Source organism: Rhopilema esculentum, chromosome 16 (genome assembly GCF_057945365.1).
Source record: "Rhopilema esculentum isolate cy_ngs chromosome 16, ASM5794536v1, whole genome shotgun sequence".
Lineage (NCBI taxonomy): Eukaryota > Metazoa > Cnidaria > Scyphozoa > Rhizostomeae > Rhizostomatidae > Rhopilema > Rhopilema esculentum.
In genome coordinates, this window is record NC_142830.1 from 831,010 (window position 1) to 851,671 (window position 20,662).

The 20,662-nt window shown below is 35.4% G+C and overlaps 1 protein-coding gene across 1 annotated transcript; it reads left to right on the plus strand.

The window, feature by feature from the left end:
* The first annotated feature begins 5,763 nt into the window (after nucleotides 1-5,763).
* On the plus strand, nucleotides 5,764-20,588 carry LOC135682106 (uncharacterized). Its single transcript, XM_089113097.1, has 13 exons — nucleotides 5,764-6,076; nucleotides 6,662-6,746; nucleotides 7,587-7,899; nucleotides 8,072-8,204; nucleotides 8,968-9,081; nucleotides 9,367-9,480; nucleotides 10,259-10,372; nucleotides 12,476-12,586; nucleotides 14,133-14,243; nucleotides 14,543-14,656; nucleotides 16,101-16,211; nucleotides 16,921-16,998; nucleotides 19,824-20,588. Exons 2-13 carry the CDS (start codon nucleotides 6,670-6,672, stop codon nucleotides 19,853-19,855), a joined length of 1,422 nt encoding a protein of 473 aa, XP_088969223.1. The 5' UTR covers nucleotides 5,764-6,076; nucleotides 6,662-6,669; the 3' UTR covers nucleotides 19,856-20,588.
* The last annotated feature ends 74 nt before the right edge of the window (nucleotides 20,589-20,662 follow it).

Here is a 20,662-nt window from a genome sequence, read left to right on the forward strand (position 1 = left end):
ATATGTAACCAAATAGGTTTTTGATAGGGATCTTCCCATATCATTTACCTATATCCAAGTGAGAACATTAGAGCAAAAGGGTTGCAATTTATTCCAGCGACGAGTGTTTCTTCCTCCCACGTTTCCTTTGTTCCACACCTGGATATTTAATTTTCAGCTCACTTTTCACGATTTTGACATTCTTGGGCAAGGCACTGTTGGTCTCCGCCTTTGCCCAAGTTATCGGCTTCGGCATCGGCATCGGCAGTCTTTGGCATCGGCTTCCCCTACCTTTCACAAGATGTCTGAGCAGATTCCTATTAAAGCGCTTGGTAGGATTAGGATAGATACTATTTGTTTCTATAGGGATATCAAATTGGAAATTTAATCAGTTTGAAATTAAGATACTGATACTGCAAGATAGTGTAATCCTTGGCCTAATTTAGTGCAAAATCTAGACAATATTGTTTACTATTATCATGGTTTTCAATAAAATTATAACTAAATTCTTTGCAGCTATTTATTATTATTTCATGAAGAAAAAAGGGGTGCATTAAAGTTTTTGAACTGATTATGATTTTTCAAGTTGCGGTAAATTTTTTTGAGGTATGAAGGCTATTTCCAAACACTCGATCCAACATTTAATTTTGCATTTTTCTCTCAAGAATCATCAGGGTGGTGGTAGAAGTATCAAAAATGAGAATACTCTTGACCGAAGTTGACGCAGTAGTCTGAAATCACCAAGAAACAGTTGACATCTCCAGGTAAATTGAAAGTAAAAAGTTGACAAACCCAAACATTTACAACATGTTTGAAAACAGAGAAGCTGGACAATTCGTATCTTGATATTTTGTGAAAGAAGCTTTTGCAGAATCTCATGGAGAAGTGACATGCATGAAACAATTGAACTTTTGAAAGTTTCCTAAGATTGCAAAATTTCGCAATACCTTTGGTAGACCTTGAAGCTCTGCTGATCGTTTAATGCTAATTAATTGCAATTTAGGCCATAAGACTAACAGATATCTTATTTCCAAAATGCTACAAAAGGCAGCGCAAAATTGAGTCAGATTAGAATTTTTTAAAAACATATAAACCATATTTGAAAACCACAACCTAAAACAAAACCCTTTCCTTGCAGACAATTTTTTTGCGTTTCAATAAACCTTTATGGGGGCCTAATTGAGATCTGTTAGGATAAATAACAAATTTAGTGCTGAATGGGAAGACATTGACGAAGTTTCCCTGATGAAATTGAGCATAGCATTATTTTCCACCTTCTATATTCGTGCTTTTATTGATACTTAAAAATATTATAAAGTAAAAACACTATTTGCGTACTCTAGTTTCTAATAACTTGAAGGTGATTCTGGTAAGCCTCTCCTTCGATTAAGCCCCTCTTTTTAATTACCCCCTATCTAAGAGCTTTCTAAATTGATAAGCCCTCTAGGTAATAAGTCGAGGAATTATGATAGAAAAGTAAACAAAGGGGAGGGGAAGGATTCAGAGCATTTCCAAATGTCAGCTTAAGAAAGCTTTTTATTTTGCTCAGCATATATTTCCTAATATAATCCTAATATTTTCCATATATAATCCAAAAAATCCATACATTTTCTTGACGTCACCATTTCCATCAATAATGATAATACCCTCTCTTCAGACCTCTACGTCAAACCCACGGATACACACCAATATCTCCTCAGCACCTCCGCACACCCCAAACACACCAAACAATCCATTCCATACAGTCTTGCCCTACGACTACCACGGATCTGCTCCGAAGACGAGACGTTCAAATATCGCACGAGACAACTACTGGAACACTTGACAAAACGGGGATACAAACCCAAACAGACAAGCAAACAAATACAGAAGGCTGCTTAGAAAACCAGACAAGACTGCCTCAAGACCACCAAACCACACACTAATCATCGCACGCCATTTGTTGTTACCTACCACCCAGCTTTGCCACAGCTATCCACCATACTCAAACAAAACCTTGACATACTACAATACTCTAACACATGTAAAGAAGCCTTCCCCGGCGCACCCATACTTAGTTACCGCAGACCGAAAAACCTCCGGGATTTACTGGTTCGTGCCAAAATTGAAAATGCCACACCCAGCGATCCCATAGGTTCATACAAATGCCACTCGCGACGTAACTGTTTAACATGCCAACATATCACAGACGGGACTACAACATTTAATTTTTCTAACACTGACAAAAACTACGACATAAAACAACGACTGGACTGCAACTCCACCAACGTCATATACGCATTACAATGCAAACGCTGTCTACATAACGGAAACAAAAACTGCCAATACATCGGACAAACTAGCAGACGACTTAAAGACAGATTTAACGAACACCGACGAGACATTATCAACAAAAAAGAAGACAAGTCTGGTGTTGCAGAACATTTCTGCAGCCCAGCACACACCATCCACGACCTTGCCATCACACCACTACTTAGACTTAATGACAAACGAGAGAGTGTTTGTCGAGCTAAGGAGCAATATCTCATTGGCCTGGCATACCCCCAACGGCCTGAACAGAACCACCGACCGTTAACTTTACAAAACAACTTATCACCTATCACGCCGCCCTCACAACCCACACCATATTTTCCCTACCATTATAATCATCATCACCACCATTACTATCATCAACATTCCATTATTCTCAGTTCCATCACAATTATTATCATTATTATTATTATTATTATTATTTTTTTCTTTTTTTTTTCATGTTTATAGTCATCATTATCATCCCATTGCATCAATCTCCATAGCACCACCCACATCCCCTTGCATCACCCACCACCTTTCCCTCCCCTACTTCCATCATCCCATTTTTTCTCCACTGCGCTGCATTCACACCATTCAACATCCACCAATCCGGCACCACCATCTCATATTTCAAATCCATTCACTCGTTCGTTTCATTTACTCTGATGAAGCCCTGTATGCCGGGGCGAAATATTATTTGAAAATATATTTCGTGACATTGGATTCTCGTCGTCGTATTGCTTTGTTCCTGTATACCTTATATTTTCCTTGCCAGTTCATAAGGAGTGCTTGATTTTCTTCAGGGTTAGGGTTAGGGTTAAGGTTATGGTTGATAGACCTTGTTATTAAAGAAATTAGTTAACAAAAACGTTGAAGACATAAACGTCAAAACAGTATAAATATGATTCGACATCAGATCAGACTGGTAGAGGAATACTTTGTATTATCAATTTATTATATGTTCTCTAGCATTTCTTCTTTGTTGTTGTAGTAATGTACATTTAAATAATATAATTATTTTCAAAGGTTATAGCACACGGACATTTTTTGGTAAATACCTCTACGCCGTTCTCTGATTCTCATCCTTTTTTCTCTGATTCGTTCAACCATCAAACAGATTTATAACAAATTCTTGTTTCTTTGAGATTGATACAAAATTTTGATCTAGAGCACAACGAAACAGTGAATAAAGCTACTTGCTTTTAATGCATACAGTTATTAGTAAATAATGTTGAAGTCAATGTATAGAACGGATCCAGTTTCAGTCAAGACTGAATAGAAAACGCGAGATTTCCACTTTGAACTGTGAATGGGAAAATATTCAGAATGTCGATTAGGGTTCCGACTAGGCTGATTCCCGAATTCCTTGTGCGTTTTTCGCCCGATTTCCGAGTTCCAAGCATCAAATTCCGAATCCCGGTAATATCGATTCCTCCATCCTGCTCACGAAATTTAGACAGTGCCCGATTCCCAACCACAACAATGACGATTCCCTCTTTCCCGAAAACACATTGGGTACCCTCGTTAAAGCTGAAATCTTAGGCCTGGTTTCCATATGATCGCTGAGCATCGCTGAGGATCGCTGAGGATCGCTGAGGATCGCTGAGGATCGCTGAGGATCGCTGAGGATCGCTGAGGATCGCTGAGGATCGCTGAGGATCGCTGAGGATCGCTGAGGATCGCTGAAGATCGCTGAGGATCGCTGAGGATCGCCCATAGTCCGTCCTTATAGTTTTGAATATGAGCCCAGCTTCTTCAGGTCCAATTTTGCGCTTCTCCCCCGATGCTGCCAAGCAATTCATCTTTGTGTATTTATCTTTAAATTCTCGGCTAAATTGAATATAAAGTTACTCGTTCTGCTGCAAATCTTCCATAAATCTCACTTTGTCGAGTTTCTTATCTCCAGCCATTTTACAATTGCTAATGATTGTTTTTCTCTTGTCACCTCAACTGTATCATGGATCGTTCACGATCATGGATCTTTATGGATCGTTCACCATCGCTGGAATAGAACTCACTTCCTCAGCGATCGGATCTTTCACGACCGCGGAGGATCGTTACAGAATTTTGGCGATTCTCAAAGGGTCCTCAGCGATCCTTAGCAATCCTCTGCGATCATGTGGAAACCAGGCTTTGGTGACCATGTTCATACTTAACAAAGAATCTTCAGTTCAATACGCTTTGCCATTTTTCAATTAATTACCCAACTTTTCTTTTAGTTGTTTCTAGTCCTTTTAGTTTCAGCAGAGAGACAATTTCTCTGTCGCCTCTGGTATATGTCCCTCAACATAGAATTCGATAAAATTGACTTCCTAAAGCTTTTCTAGGCTTTTTCTTTATTTCAACTTCTTCCTTATAGCTGTAAAAACTGTTTCCAAGTTAAATATTTTATAAACTTTCTCTGTGTATTTGAAGGACATTAAGGTTTATTCTACCAGATGGTCAGTCATTGCATCCTTCATGTACACATATTATCATTTTACATATAACTTATAGAGTTGCAGCAATTTACTTGGTCCTCATTAGCAAATTCACATCATTCTCAGCACAGAATAATGCAACGTAAGCTCGATGTCCGAGAAAGTTAATCTTGCCTGTACATTATGCTAGAACAAAATTGATTGTACGAAAGATGTGTTACATCCCCTTTAAAGAAATTGTCTCGTGTCTTTCACTGTTAATTTCACCAACTATTCGAATAACGATTTCTTGTATTGAGCAGAATAACTTTTGCCAAAAATGCTGCATCTTGAATTGTGAAAGAAAAGCAGGAACGGCCTATGGATAAATCAGAAAATTGATTAAACTAGTAGATTAGAGGGCAAGTTTGCTGAACTGTGCAGATTGACAGGGGAGTGCTAAAGTGTTGACATCATGAACATTTATTTTTAAATTTTAAGTTTTTATCATATGAGCGAAAAAGCATGGCAAAATGTCTCAAAGTATGCAAAATCTGCTATATCTGTAATACTTTCATGATGTTTTTTGTAACATTCTACTTAATTAAAAATTATGGTATTATTAGTTTTACAAGAATATCGGCATCGAGGGAGCCATTTGCATAGCTGGTATAGCATCTGCATCGGTATCCATCTGACAGGACTTCTCTCGGTATCAGCCAGATCGGACTTCTCTCCCTATCAGCTTGACCGGATTTCTTTCGGTATCAGCTTGACTGGATTTCTTTCGGTATCAGCTTGACCGGATTTCGTTCGGTATCAGCTTGACCGGATTTCTTTCGGTATCAGCTTGACTGGATTTCTTTCGGTATCAGCTTGACCGGATTTCGTTCGGTATCAGCTTGACCGGATTTCTTTCGCTATCAGCTTGACCGGCCTTTTTTCGGTACTAGCCTGACCGGACTTCTTTCGGTATCAGCCTGACCGGACTTAATTTGGGTCCAACACCGTCAAATTGCATAACATGTAGCGAGATATTTCAAATAACAACAATCAAACTATTGGTAAAATGCAAAGACAAACTGCGGGTAAGGTGATACATAAAAAATGACATCAATAATAAAATAATAAACAAACTATGAAGATTCATTTCGAATGTTGACACGAAAAGAAGAATTGATACTTGAAGTTGAAAATAATACGCAAAAACCACAGATGATTAGTTTCTGGAAGGAACCTGCCTACAAAACATGACTCATATTACCACTAATTTATTCCAAAGAATTAAAATGAATATCATTTGATGTCAATAGGCCTGCTTTTATAAAAGGCTAGACCCACCAATTTTGGGTCTTTAATGATCCAGAAGAACAGAAGAGACTCGAGATGCGGACATCGTACTGATGGTATTTACTTTAATACTAGAATATTTTTATACTCGTACATTTTTAGAGTCGTTTATTTGAGCCGCAAACCCTAGCCTAAGTTCAAACGTGAGCGGAATTGAATGAACCTTTTCAACAGGTGTTCACATGACAATAAAAACATGCTTTAATTGTGCTTACAGTTCCACGGCGTTGCGTTAAGAGCATTAAAATAACGCCCTATGAAATTTTTTCTAGTTCCATTGCATTTTCATCTGATGCATTTTTTGATAAATACTAAATTACCAATTTGAAGCATATTTCTAACGCAAATATGCAGGGAGCTAGCATCTTTGAATAATATACCTTTGAAAAATAGGATCTATTAGAAGGTGCAGTAAATACAATTGTAGGAGGGCCCTTTCTTAAGATGAAGGATGTGGTCTCAAACGACTACAATGGGTTACGCCAACAAATCCCCCCTCTCTATACTACAGCAAACGACATAACGACGGAATGATACGGTTTTAGGATGACAGAACGAGAAAAAAAATTACAGAAAATTCACAAAGTGAAAAATAATCTTTTTGATGCATTTGTCTATAAAATAATATTTTTGCTTTGAAGTACATTAAATGATGCTGAACAAAGTTAATTTAAAGAGAGAAAACGCCAAACTCAATGCCTTTCGTGGGCTTTCGTCGCTGTTAAGGTACGTACAATATAAATCTAATTGATCTGATTGAAAGTCCTTTAGCTTTTCCTTTTATCAGCGGTTTGATTGTAAAATGCAATCATAACACAAAGTACTTTACAATTGTTAGTGTTTATTAAGGTAGCAAAACTAACATTTCTTAAGGCACAAATTAGCGATTAATCCAAAAAGAATAATTCAGGTTAACATAGCTTTTTTTGGATACAGCATTTGCCTGAAAAGACGCCCCGGCGATTTTTTTTAAAGCTTATTTTTCACCCTGGCTTTATTTGAAACCAGCGTTTATTTGAGACCCGGCTTACAGAAATTGACAGCACCAAATAAACTTTTTAAAGTTAATTTTTTCTGCTAATTTAACTTTAATATTTTTTACAATTTTGAAACAGAAATCTTGATTATTTTCTATATCTGAATGCCTTCTGTATATCTGAATATAATCTACCTCGAATGACCGCCCTCGGCACTTCAAAACTAGGAATATTTGTCTGGCGTCTACTCAAACCGGCATCTTTTCGAACTCTGGCATTAATTCGAATAATTACAGTATTCAGAGGATCTAAAACCCTCTTGGCTAGAGCGAGCTGTTATTATATAAATAAGATGAGAATAGAGGTCCAGAATGACTTCCTGTTGTATTACTCAACCAGATAGATGACATTCCTGCCTAATTGATCAAAGATATTGAACAGATTTTTTATAATAGGTATGAGCTTTTCGTGAAGGAACTCATACCAACAGATTTCAAATAATTTCAGAAAATCAAGGATAAATTGCAATATAAAATAAATTTTAACGATACGAAGTTTAAAGTTTCATGAAAAATATGATATATTCCAGATTATGGATGTTTGCAAATCTATGGAATTATTGCAATGGGCTGATTCTTCGCCTCCCTTGCCTGGTCCATGCAGATTTCACCATATTTGAAGTTGATTGGTCTCTTCAAGGAAGCCTGTTGGCAACAATACAAGGTATCCATGATGCAGACTGCACGTTGGAATGTGTAAAGCATCCTAAATGCAAATCATACAATATACAGAATGTCACTGCCATTTGTGAACTGCACAGTAAGATTGCTGGTGAAAATGGAAGTAGTCTTGTTCAAAGACCTGGCTGGGTTTACAAGTCAACAGATTACAACCAGACAGAGGTGAGTTAGATGTTTAATCCATGCAATTTTGCCGATAGGAACTAAATCATATGGAAAATAGATATTGAAGAAAGTATGTAAAACTAAGTGGAATTCTCACAAATGTTGAATGTTCATAGAAGAAAAAGGAATCGTTGACATTTGCATACTGATAAATCTAATCTTTTGCCAGGTTGGAGAGACATGCCAGAAGCTTCATCCGTGTGCAAGTAACGTCCTCTGCAGGGAAACGTGTCACCATCCTTACTACGAATGCATTCATTGTGATGAAAAGCAAACGGGCTTACATTGCGACAAGCTGCAAGGTTTCCCAACATCAGAAATATCTTACTGCATAAATACAATTGTCTTGCTAGAAATTCTTAAATGGATAGCTGGGCTTAAAAGGATTTCTGAGGAAAAATTTTTAATTTTTGTTTTATTTCTGAAATGGTCACCGGCATTGCTTCTTAAATTGATGGTATAGCGGTTGACATACCTCACAAATTTTCATCTAAGTCAATGCCTACATGATGACAAATGAAAATATTTAAATGACATTTTTGTCAGTTTTTGTCAATACTCAAGAGTAACTATCATACAAAATTAGAAAAATATACGTCTGGCTTTTGATAGCATGAAATCATTAAATCCTCTTTGCACCTCCAATCTTCCAAACCTGGCTACGCCACTACTTTTTATCATCTTTACCTTAAAGATAAAACGGAATTTTAAAAATGGGCGTTTCCATAATTTACCAGTGACCTGAAAGGGGTGACACCAAAATTAGTGTCTAACACCCCACCCCCCCCCCCCCTAATCACTGTTGCTTAGATCCGCCCCTGCATATAAAATTAGAAAAATATACGTCTGGCTTTTGATAGCATGAAATACTTAATAATGATAGTCGTGTGTTTAGATATTGTGAAAAGATTTTATTGAAATATGAGTGGTGTATAATCTTTCTTTTTAAATACTTTTCAAACAAAGTAGAAAATTTTTCTTTTAAATATCTAATTGCTAGAAAGTTTGCAGCTAGAAATTTCATATATCTAATATTAAAATTAAAAGTGAAATCTTTCTCTGTAGATGAAGATAAATGCGAAAGTGATCCATGTCTGAACAATGGAACATGTACAAATACTGAAGAGAGCTACAAATGTACGTGTGCATCTGGATACACAGGCACTGCATGTGAACAAGGCTAGTACATTTAGTTTTGTATTAAAGATTGCTGACTTTTATCATATTTTCCATCTCTATAAAGAGACTTCGAAAATCTGAGTCTCACTTCTTAGAGCATAGTTTGAAGTTGAGTAAAAGCGAAATGTTTCATTGCTTACTGATTTTCGTTTACCAAGTTTATATCACAAAAACAGCCAGTTTTGTGGATATATGTTAAAATATTGTTATTTCTAGTTTTAAATTTTTGTATATCAGTTTTGCATATAGATGATAACATTTAAAATCTTCATTTACTTCCAACAGAAATCAACGAATGCGCCAGTCTTCCCTGCTTTCATGGCGGGACCTGCGTTGACAAGCTGAATAGCTTCGAATGTACTTGTAAATCTGGATTCCAAGGAAAACATTGTGAATCAGGTAGCTTTCGAAAAAAGAAATAATCCTTTTTCTTTTTCAAAAAAATGCTGAATAATTCAAAGAATGACTTTATGAAAGGTTTGTTTGTTTAGCAGTTTAATCTTTGGTCGGGTACCCTTAAAATTAGTACTATATTTTATGTAAAAAAGAAGCGTTGATAATAAATGTTCCCTAAGGAAAAATCTAAAATCGTCATTATTCTGATTTGTTTGTGATATAAACGACATTTCATTCCACACCATCTTTATCACTATACTAAAGTGCTAACATGCAAATTTGCCCGAACAATGGATCCACACCGCTCGGTGTAGACCCCCCTCCCCTGCCCGAAGGGCGGAATATCCTTGGTAAAGTTTTGAATTGAAGCTATTCTTTATTACTATTTTTCTTTATTTCTTCTTTGGTGCAAAATTTACACCCATAGTTCCGGGTTCCTGAACCAATTGTTCAATGTATACATACAACTCGTATTTCGGAATAAAGAAAGCACTTTGAAAGGAGCATTCGCGTCTTTTTGTCCCTATGTTTAACAGTCCAACCTCTTTCACCACTGGAGATTACACAAAAGTGCTGATACTCTCTTGCTTCCTCAAAAAATTATACCCTGAATAAAATTTACTTTTCAAGACAAAACAGACTTTTGTTCAAGACAAGTAAAATTTATAAACTCGAGCATTATCATCTTACCAATTTTCAATAAGTAACTATTCGTGAGAAAGTGAACTGCTGCAAGAACTCTGAATTGTTTTCATATCATCAGTTAAAAAATTTTTTTCAGAAATTATGGAATGTCAGAGCTCTCCTTGCCAAAACGGTGGTAGATGTATAGAAATGTTGAATGGATATTCTTGCGTTTGCCAACCTGGATACACCGGAACAGAATGCTCAACAAGTAATTTAGTTGTCTATGTTGTTACTTACAAAAATCTTGAGATAGACAATTTTTATTGCTGTCGAACACTATTCTGCTATAATTGAAAAAATTCCTGGGTCTTGGTTGCAAATTCAATTGGCTACAAATAATTAACGCTGTACTCTTTTCAGTCTCCTAAAAAACCACCTTCGGATGCTACAATCACTGCCAAAAGTATTTGGAACACCCAACACTTTGTGCTGTGCTTTTCTATTTTGCATTTGTTTTCCCAAATGCTACCATTTCCGTCCCCCATTCCCCCTAAAGCAATGTTGAAAGTATAGAAAAATATCAAACAAGCCACAAGAAAAAGCATACTCCATAACCCCTTTCTTTTTTCTATAGTAAATCAACATTGTTCCTGGGAGGATTTTGATGGCTGAATTTGCATTTGAAAACCTACGTTAGTGTTCTAAGACTTTTGGCAGTGATTGAAAGTAGAAACAAACACAAAAACGAAGAATACAACCTTAAATTAAAAAAACTAAAGAAAATCTAAAAAATTAAAGAAAATTAAAAAACAAATTTTAGGAAACTAAAAAAATAAAAATAAATAAAAGACAATTGAAAAACAATTTTAAGAAGATTAGAAAAAAATTACAAACAAATCAAACAAATTAAAGAACAGTAGAAAGTTAAAAAAAATTGAAATAAATTAAAAAATTTTAATAAAATTAAAAAAATTAAAAAGTCGAAAAAATTGAAAATAATTGCAGAAAATTTAAGAAAAATGAAGAAAGTTGAAAAGAAAATTTAAAAAAATTGAAAACAAATTAAAAAAATTAAAAAAAAATTGAAAAATTTAAAAAAAAGTAAAAATCAAAAAGTTAAGAGCCAATGAGAAGAGCCAAGTTTATATTTAGAGTTGGTATTACAATGGTAATAATAAACGGTGAATAATATGACCTTATAATTGGAAGATGTAAGCTTACCAAAAGAGAGTTTCATATAAAAGTACGTACTTCAAAGTCCTAGGTAAAGCCAGTCGTCAGATGATTAACATTTCCTTTGATTTAGATAATGTTATATTATTTAAAAATTATCCCTTCCTGTCAATTATCAAGTAACTAAGATCATGGCAATAATTGAGAGCTCCTGTAATGATTTCCACCAAACTACAAGGATTTGCTAAATTTTTCTAAACTAGGCTAGCCATGGCTAACTTAAAGGCTTAGGGATGAAACTTTTTTAAAATTAGTAAATTCTTAAAAATTACTCCGAGACTATCAATTACAAGTGTCTTAACGCAAGGTTATAATATTAATTCAAATGCTTTAGTAAGAATTAACGCTGGGTCTTTGCCGGCAATCGTTTGTTAGAAAGCTCTGAGCCATTTCTATTCTAAAAAATTTGATCATTTTGGTAGATAAAGCAAATATACCTCTGGGTCTGTTAAAAAGGTATTTTTAAGTCTGCTTGAGTCATGTCAAAGAGAAACTTTCTTTAACATTGGTATGTTCGCGTAATAAGTGTTCTCACGATCACGAAGCTTGATCATGGAAGAGCCATGATACTTCATTCAAAGTATGTTTACAAGACCACCATTTTCTATAGGCGCTTTATTTAAAGGAAAAGCCAAAATAATAGCTTTTTAAGGGTATCAATCTTGCTGTAGCATTTAGATTGATAGAATTCCACACCCTGTTATTATGCAATCTAATTCAAATCACAGATTTAAACCGTCTTGCAAGACTATCCTCTTAGGATTTAGTTTTTCGATGTAATGTAGAATAATTGGCGAAAGATCTATTTTTTGACGGTATACCCTCAAATTTGTCATTAACAATTGCTCCATTAACAATGACATAAACTCAATTTTTTCATAATTATAAGACTAATAATAACATTTGAAAAAACCAATGTCTGCAACTAGAATTTCTTGGTCATATGAAAGTCGTTTTGCTTTGCTTTAAACCTACTACACACGTAGAAGCTAAAAGATTCATTCAAGATGCAAATTCATAGCAGTTGTATGCTTTTGGGCTTTGTTTATTTCAAATAGTGGTAGAATGCTGTGCTATTGCGTAAGAAATTTACCAATGTTTCCTATCTTAAAGAATCCTTTTTATGTTGATCAAACAGATATCAACGAGTGTGCAAGCAACCCTTGTTTGAATGGAGGTTCTTGCAATGATCAGGTTAATGCTTACTCCTGTAGCTGCGCAAATGGATGGACAGGGGTTTACTGTGCAGGTACGTGATTACTTATATCTCAAGCCATCTTCAAAAATATGTCAGCATTTCAAAAATAAATACTTTTCAGGTATCGGCATAAAAATTTGTTGACTCTCGCAGGTATATGATCAACCATGAGACCATGGGACCATGGGAAAATAAAGCGAAACCATACAGAAGAAGGTCCCAACCCCAAAAAGCAATAAGTTTCCTTTGTTCAAAGATAATAATAGCACAAGCAATTTTCAATTGATATTGTGTTACAATCGTGAGAAAATTATTTCCACGAGCATTCAACAGGTTCTTTTGACCTGAGAACAATTCAATGCATTCACGCAACCCTATTCTTTGCTCGTCATGGGCTGTGATGCAGGTTTGAAAGTGGGGGAGGGGGAGCAAGGGACAATTTAACATAATGATATAAAAAAGATTTCAAAAGTTCCTTCATTGGAGGCCCTGATCGTTTGTTTACATTGCAAAGAAGGCAACTTTGTTCATCTATCCAGCAGGACTGCGTTCTTACCACCCAAAAGATTCTGGCTACGAACGACACACTGCCCAAACATTGGAGAAAGAAAACAAAAATAAAACATCTTAGTCCAATATAAGAAGTTAAATTCTTCCCCTGAGAGCACAATCTTCCCACTCTTGAAGATCTAAAGCAACATCTAAGCATAATACTCTAACCTTTCCCGGATCAATGATATTGTTCTGAGGCTGCAAATTTCGGACTTTCCCTAGGTTTTCTCTGGGATCATTCTAATTTTTGAATCACACCAATGCTTTGGACTATTCTAATGCTTAGAACCAATGTATAATCGATTTAATTTAATCCTTTTAATCGTTTCATATTCCCGTTTATGCCATTCACACAAGTATTTACTTTGTATCAAACTTCCAAATTTAAGAAAGCTGCAAGTTTAGATTTAGCCAGCACTCTGAATTTGTAGCCCTCTGTCTGTCACAATAGCAGTCTTTTCATTTTTATGTAAATAGTTCTAAAACGCTAGGTTAAAACAGCAACCTTGCTCTACAAATGATCGGAAGCAACTTGTCCCTATGGTTTTGGCTCAATATTGTTTATTTAGTGAATGTTGCCAGATAGCAGAATCTCTTGTTTTCTCCTAAAGGAAGAACTTACATCTAAAGGAAGAAGCCACCGAAAAGTTCTCTGAATGATTAATTCCGACTGTTTTGTCTATTTCATGGATTAAATATGATGGGACTTGGTTGAGATTTGAGGGGCATTAATGGGCTTATTTTTGAAGTGATCGCAATGATATTTGAATGATATTGTGCAAGAAATGTTATCTGACTGGGTTTAGTAATTATTAGACAGTATTATTTTAGGAATCCTTTTGTTGAAATATAGACCGTAGTTTTACTAGGGTGAAGTTTTGCTTTTTGAAACAACCTTTTTAGTAATAAACCAGTGTCTATCTGGAGTGAATCGTTGTACTGCATCATTACTCGGCTTCCTCATTTCTTTTAAATTTTGTCATTGACTGTATAAGCATAGAATTTTATAGTTTATCGTCTATTATAACGAGTTTATCGTTTTCAGATATCGATGAATGCGCAAGTGCGCCATGTCTCAGCGGTGGTACATGTACGGACGATGTTAATTCTTATCACTGCTCTTGCATACCACCATGGTATGGAAGTACCTGCGCAGGTAATTTAGGCCTATTTTCAGTAAATTGCCAGATAAATTTAGGAAACGTTTTTGCCGTTCGCTGTTAGGTCATTTTCAAAATTGTCATCTAATAGGATCATTTTTGCATGAAGCGTATGGCTTTTTTGCCATATCTTTGGAAAAACAGATATCTCGTATATTCCAAACATGTGGGCAACTTTATTGCGAGAAACTCTTTCTGTTGCAGAGTGTTTTTAAATTGTATTATTTTTTGATTAGATCAAAGAAGTCCTCCACGTAAAAGCATTTTGTTAAAACAAATAACTGAAATTTTTTAGATTTTGACGATTGCGATAGCTCCCCTTGCCAGAATGGTGGCAATTGCACAGACCTTGCAAACAGCTACAGCTGTTCATGCCCTAGAGGATACGGTGGACTGGACTGCTCCCTAGGTATGACCTAAACATGTATTTTGATTGATTCCCATTTATCTATAAATCACAATCAACACGTGAATAATAGCTGCGATATTAGCTATCCCAATGTCTTTCTCATATACATGCAAAAGTTTCAAGAAAATGTCATGAAATATAGAAAAGATGGAACGCAATGTTTATCTATACAAAAACTGATATTGGAAAACTTTCATACGTAAAACTAACTCAAGCCAAGAAACATTTAAGCTTACCTAGATCAAAAAGAGGCTTACGTGCATAATATTTTCTTGACAAACGTGGCTATCAAGAGGTGTTTGCAATGGTAAGAGCATTGCTTCAAGTCTAAATGAAGAAATTTAACAGACATTCCGATACAATGAATTTGCAACGAATATTTTTACTACGGCTTGGACTAAATCGGCCGGGGCAAAAATAGTTGTTTTGTATTTAATAAAGAACAACATGTGTAGTGGTTTTGCTTGTAATAACTCATCCGCTAAATCTCATCAAAGTATTATCTTACGCCTAAGCTTTTTGAATCACACTTCTAAAATCTGATCCCCTCATTTTGGAACACCTATTAAAAATCATTTTGGAACACCTATTAACTTTTTTGGCATCGTGGTGATAGGTTGTTAATTAGTTATTGGTAAACACTTTTCCAGAGTGATGTCTAGTGCGCAATAGCATAATGTGAAAAATAACATTACCTTCAGAATATTTGACCCTAAAGTATAACATTGATAGGGAAAAAGTTTCACTCGTCATTACTGCCGATTTCTAGTGCTTGAACTAAATTTTCGTGGCAAGATATACTTTACTACGTGTTCTGCACTTTAGTTTTCGATGAAACTTTGTTGGAACTTGCATGTCCACAAAAGTGTTCTTAGGTGATGACGTTACAAAAAGATATTCAATGCTATTTAAAGAACTCTATTTGAATAATGATTTAAAGCTATTTCTGACCAGAAAATCTCCTGAAAAATTTGAAAATTAAGTTTTAGTCTGTGTCTTTGGGCTTCATCTTGCTAGGATTGAATTTTTTGTTGAATTTTTGCAACGATTCTTGAACGCAAGCAAAAAGCGTATAACTTCACAACACACACGCAACAACAATCACACACACGCTCACACCGAAAACAATAACACCGAAAACAATAACACTCATAAACAACAAGACACAATAGAAAGCTTTGCTAAAATCAGTTCTGAAGCTACGTAAGGAAACGCTGAAAACTGCTTCTATATGAAAATGTTTGAATTTATCTTTAGGAGCTTTGATCCATTTTTCATGGAAACGATCCTTTTTAAGACTTTCTATTTAATGAGTTTTCAACACAGCATTATCTCTACAGGGGAAAAGGGCAATTGAAAATTTGCTGAAGGGCTCTATAGGGTTCGCGAGACAAAGGTTGCTCGCTCTTGTCTTAAAGGGACATTTTCTATGTCGATTTAACAGATATCAACGAATGTGCAAGCAGTCCTTGTTTGAATGAAGGAACCTGCATTGATCGGGTTGGATCTTATTTCTGCTATTGCACCACTACATGGACCGGGGAAAACTGTGCAGGTAAGAAACTAGTTTAATGAACCTCATATTAATTTTAGACTTTTGAAGTTACTTGCTTAGATCACATCAAAGATATTTGCAGATTATACAAATAAAAAGCTCTTTTTGTGTTCTATTTTTGCAGATTTTATTTTTCCCTCATACCCTAATTCCTGTTCCCATTCGTCATTTGGAAATGACAACGATAAGAGACAAGTTTTACGGTATCATTAGCCCTAAAGACTACACATTTTCTCATCGGCAAATTGTCTTTGGCAATCTATGTTGCATCTTTCTATTTGTGGCAGAGAAAATTTTCGTAAGAAATGCTTCCACTCACTGAAAAGCAATATATCATTTGCCAGGCAAAAGTTTGTCCTACTAATGTCAGTTTTATTTGGCCCACTTTTTCCGGCAAGAAGACACTTCTTAGATACATGAAAGTGCTGAGTCAGCCCCCATTCACATCACTTGACCCCCATATTTGACTGAAACATCCTGCGCTCCTCCAAAATGATTTTGAAAGTAGAGTCTCAAATATAAATTAGAAAACTCAAGATTTTGCAAAAATAAAACAAGCCTTCCCTGCAATGTAGTGATGTTTAAAAATTGTTTGAATCATTCTCCCAAAGCCTACATGCTTGAAACTTTTCATAAAATATAAAGATATTTGTCACATATCTGTTTAACATAAAACAGAACATATAAAAATAATTGCTTTTTATTCTAGCTGTTAATTATTGTGCTTCGTCAGATTGCGACTGGGGTGAAGAATGCTTAAATCTTCCAGAAGGCTTCCTTTGCTATAGTAAGTATCTATTTTTATGACTGAGAGCTTCGACTTGCTACAAGTCTTTGCTCTTGTTCTTCAAAGGCTCAGGGCTGCATTTCGCCTTTTGTTGATTCAAAGGGCTAGCGTTGCATTTAAGAACGCCTTCTATAAAGGCCAGAAACGAAACTGATTAATCAATAGAGAATATAGTTAATGAAATAGATAAGGAGGTAAATAAATAGAATTTATAAAGAGATTATAGAATTTGTCTACAGGGCTAATGTTACTCTCAACTTGTCTTCCCCTCCTTTCATCTCTGCTCCTTCAAAGAAGATAACCCTTGGAAGAACTAAGAACGAAGACTAGTAGCCAGCAGCGGTTTTAGGGACTGCGGGGCCAAAAACATCTGCGGGGCCCTTGTTCTTTACAACTTCTTTCTTTTTTCCTAGGTGTGGGGCCCATTTTGGCTACCATAAGCGCGGGGCCTGATGCCATGGCCCCCTGGGGCCCCCTTAAAACCACCACTGCTTTTAGCAAGTGAACTGAGGGCAAGAATAATACTTTTGTCCGTAAACTAAATAGACCTTTCCCCTAATTACGTCATGGCACAATGCATTCTGGTACTTGTAGTTAAACCCGCGAACATTTGATTAAGTTTTGTACGGCGATCAAAAGAAGTTACTTTATTGTTCGATGCTCAAATAGGCAAAAAATAGTGAAAAATACAGCAGAATGTACCTAGCAGCACGTCTCTAGTTTTTCTGAAAGCTCTTGCCTGGGAACTGATGCGGAAGAAAGTCTTTTTGGTCTTGTGATTAGGCCAAATAAAGAAAAAAAGCAATTCACTCTCGACTAACAAGAAGACGATATGGGCCTCGAAAAATAGGCAATTTCCAGGAAAGGTTGGACCAAGTCTTTAAGGGTTATACAAAACCTCTGAAGTGAATAATCTTGTATATTGGTTTAAAACTTCAAAACCAATCCCAAAAGTGGATAACCTTTGTAAATGGTTTGCAAGCAAGCTGTGGTACAACTGCTGGTTCAAAAGTTTTTGGGAAAGCAGTTTTCCTGCATCCAACTTTGAACATTTGTCCACTTTTTGCCACAGGTCCATTGGTTTAGGGTAGTTTGGTTTCTGATGGTCGTGTTGATTCTGTCAAGGATCTGTTTGCTGTATATATATATATAAATATACATTTATGGACCACGTGAATATTGATAAATATACTGTGCACAGTTTTCACCAGGATCTGGTGGTAATTTATGCAACCCTTCAAAATTATGCAATTAGCTGAAATTGTCAACGGTTCCAACCTTGTAAAACTTTAAACTCTTCATGCACCATCTTATCTACGTTTTGTTTGGCTACAATGAATATTTCTTCCAAGATTTTTCATGCAAAATTTCGATGGTTTCATTGCATAAATTATTTTCATAAACTAGACCCAGCCCTCTTTCTGGACAGAATATTTATCAATATTGTTCATTCCATAAATATGGCAGCATTTGTGGACTGGGGCGCAGGCTAATCTGTGATGGTCCTTTCAATCATAAGTAAGAGTGAGTTTTTGTGTGCTTTTAAGAAAGCAAGCATATGATTACAAACCTGTGCTGTTAGCAAAACTCCTAAATAGAATGTATCGTAATTGTTTGATTTAAAATTACAAAGACGTAAAGAACCTTTAGCAATTTATGTTTTTTCAACTCTTATACCGCTTTTCATCAACAGTTCAGGGTTTTACCTGCCTATTAATGAAAAACTTAAACCACATCACCCCCTGTCAAATACCCCTTGACCATATTTCTGTATCAATGCATTAAGGGCAATACACAGATACTAAGGGAGCTTAAACCATCTATCAATCAAGAATTGACCAATCAGTGAGTATGCTTTCATTTACACGCTTTTTGATTGGCTAAATGTGATTGACGGATGGCATAAGACACTTTTGTATCTGTTGATTGCCATGAATATCCACATTGTTTTCAATCCACAATCTTTAACCTGAAAAATAATTTTTGCCGAGTGCTTTATACAATTAATTTTCATCATTTATAAAGCTTCTTTCTGTAAGTTTTAGTGAACATTAATACTTAATGCATAGAAACATTTTGGTTTTTCAATATTATGGTAAAATGTTGGTGTTAAAGGTAATGTGTCCAGCTAAAGCAAGCAACTCTGCAGGGATTTTCAGAAACATGTGATTTTTTATGTGATCGCCTCAACCATTACGATCGTTCTGTTTATCTACAATTCGCTGCTAACTTTTCATGTGAGCAGTTTTGCGTTGCAAGAATACTGACCAATGGCAAGCCATTATTTTGATGGATGGCTTGACAAGTTTGGTATACGCAGCCCTTTTATATGAACACATTACCTTTAAAGGGGTTAAAATCTCATGCTAGGTAACATTGAAAAGGAAAATGCTTGATTTTTCTCCATAACAGAGAAAGACTGTAACTTATTCATGTTTCTGACACTGTTATGAAAACCTTGTTTAAAGTGATATGAAACTCCCATGAACATTCCTTAAAAGAATTAGACCTTAAAATTTTGATATCTTTCATTTCTCATGCCATATTTTTGGTAACTCTAAATTTACGATTTCTTAAGAGAGCTTCTGTATGATCAATCCTCAAAACAAAAATTAAGTAAAAAAATTCCTTAATTAGTGTAACTGATAATGCATTTGGGAGGAAAGATTTCCTAAATTAATGTAATTAAAACTCAATTTCTTTGAAAAAATTCCTCAAATTGATTTTCCCTAATTTCCAATTCCTTAATTTGGTCGAGCCCGTAATTTCGTATAATAAGGTACTAAATCCTTTTTTCATTTGTATTTTTGTACGTTTTCTTTAAGCTCCAAATCAATGGTGGTCCAGACGAAAATGAGACTAAAACCAGCTGCAGTGAAAGACCAGGTGAAATTATTCTTTATTGGTGTCACGGATATAATCTATTATAAGCCATAAAACCCATTCAGTTACCTTACTTTGTTATTGGCTATTGTAGATTTTATCTTCATGTAACGGACCTGTTGAATTATCGTAATATAAACCCGTAATCTGTATATCAAAAGTAGTTGATTTGTAAAAAGCTAATTTTTTTCTGGCAAGAAAAAAATTTAAAAGAAAACTTGAAGGGATTCATTTATCGTAAACAGTTGGACTGTCTTAATTGTACTGAGAAGAAAAAACTTTAATCCTTTTCTAGTCTATTAACTTTTTTGCAAAAAGTGTGATATATTTGAAGCCGAAGTGAAAAAGCTGGGAGATTTTCTGTTGCCAAGAGCCGAACAATACAAATATCGTTAAATCGTTTAACATAAAACTTGTGTCGTATAAATTGAAAATATATGAAAGGGATAGGAAACTAAATATATTTCAGATATACCTTAAGCCCTGGTCAAACGCATCCAACATTTCATCTAACATTTACTCCCAAAAAATTAGAAAGTTCGTTGATATTTTTGAGCGGGTGGTCAAGCGCATCCAACATTACATCCAACATTGAAAATCAAAATTTGTTCTTGACCGTGATCAAACTTCATCCAACATCGGTTTGCAAATGTTGGGTGACCCAACATGGGTGGTCAAACGCACCCAACGTTTCCTCCAACATTTAATCCAACATTTCCATCACCGTGCAACATGTTTGCAGCATTGATTCACAGATGATAAAAGGGCACCATCCCTGCTG

Coding starts and splice junctions, on each gene's coding strand:
- LOC135682106 (XM_089113097.1), top strand. CDS start 6,670: ATGATGCTGAACAAAGTTAATTTAAAGAGAGAAAACGCCAAACTCAAT. Junction 9,481..10,258: donor AGGAAAACATTGTGAATCAG/GTAGCTTTCGAA, acceptor AATTTTTTTCAG/AAATTATGGAATGTCAGAGC. Junction 12,587..14,132: donor GACAGGGGTTTACTGTGCAG/GTACGTGATTAC, acceptor TATCGTTTTCAG/ATATCGATGAATGCGCAAGT.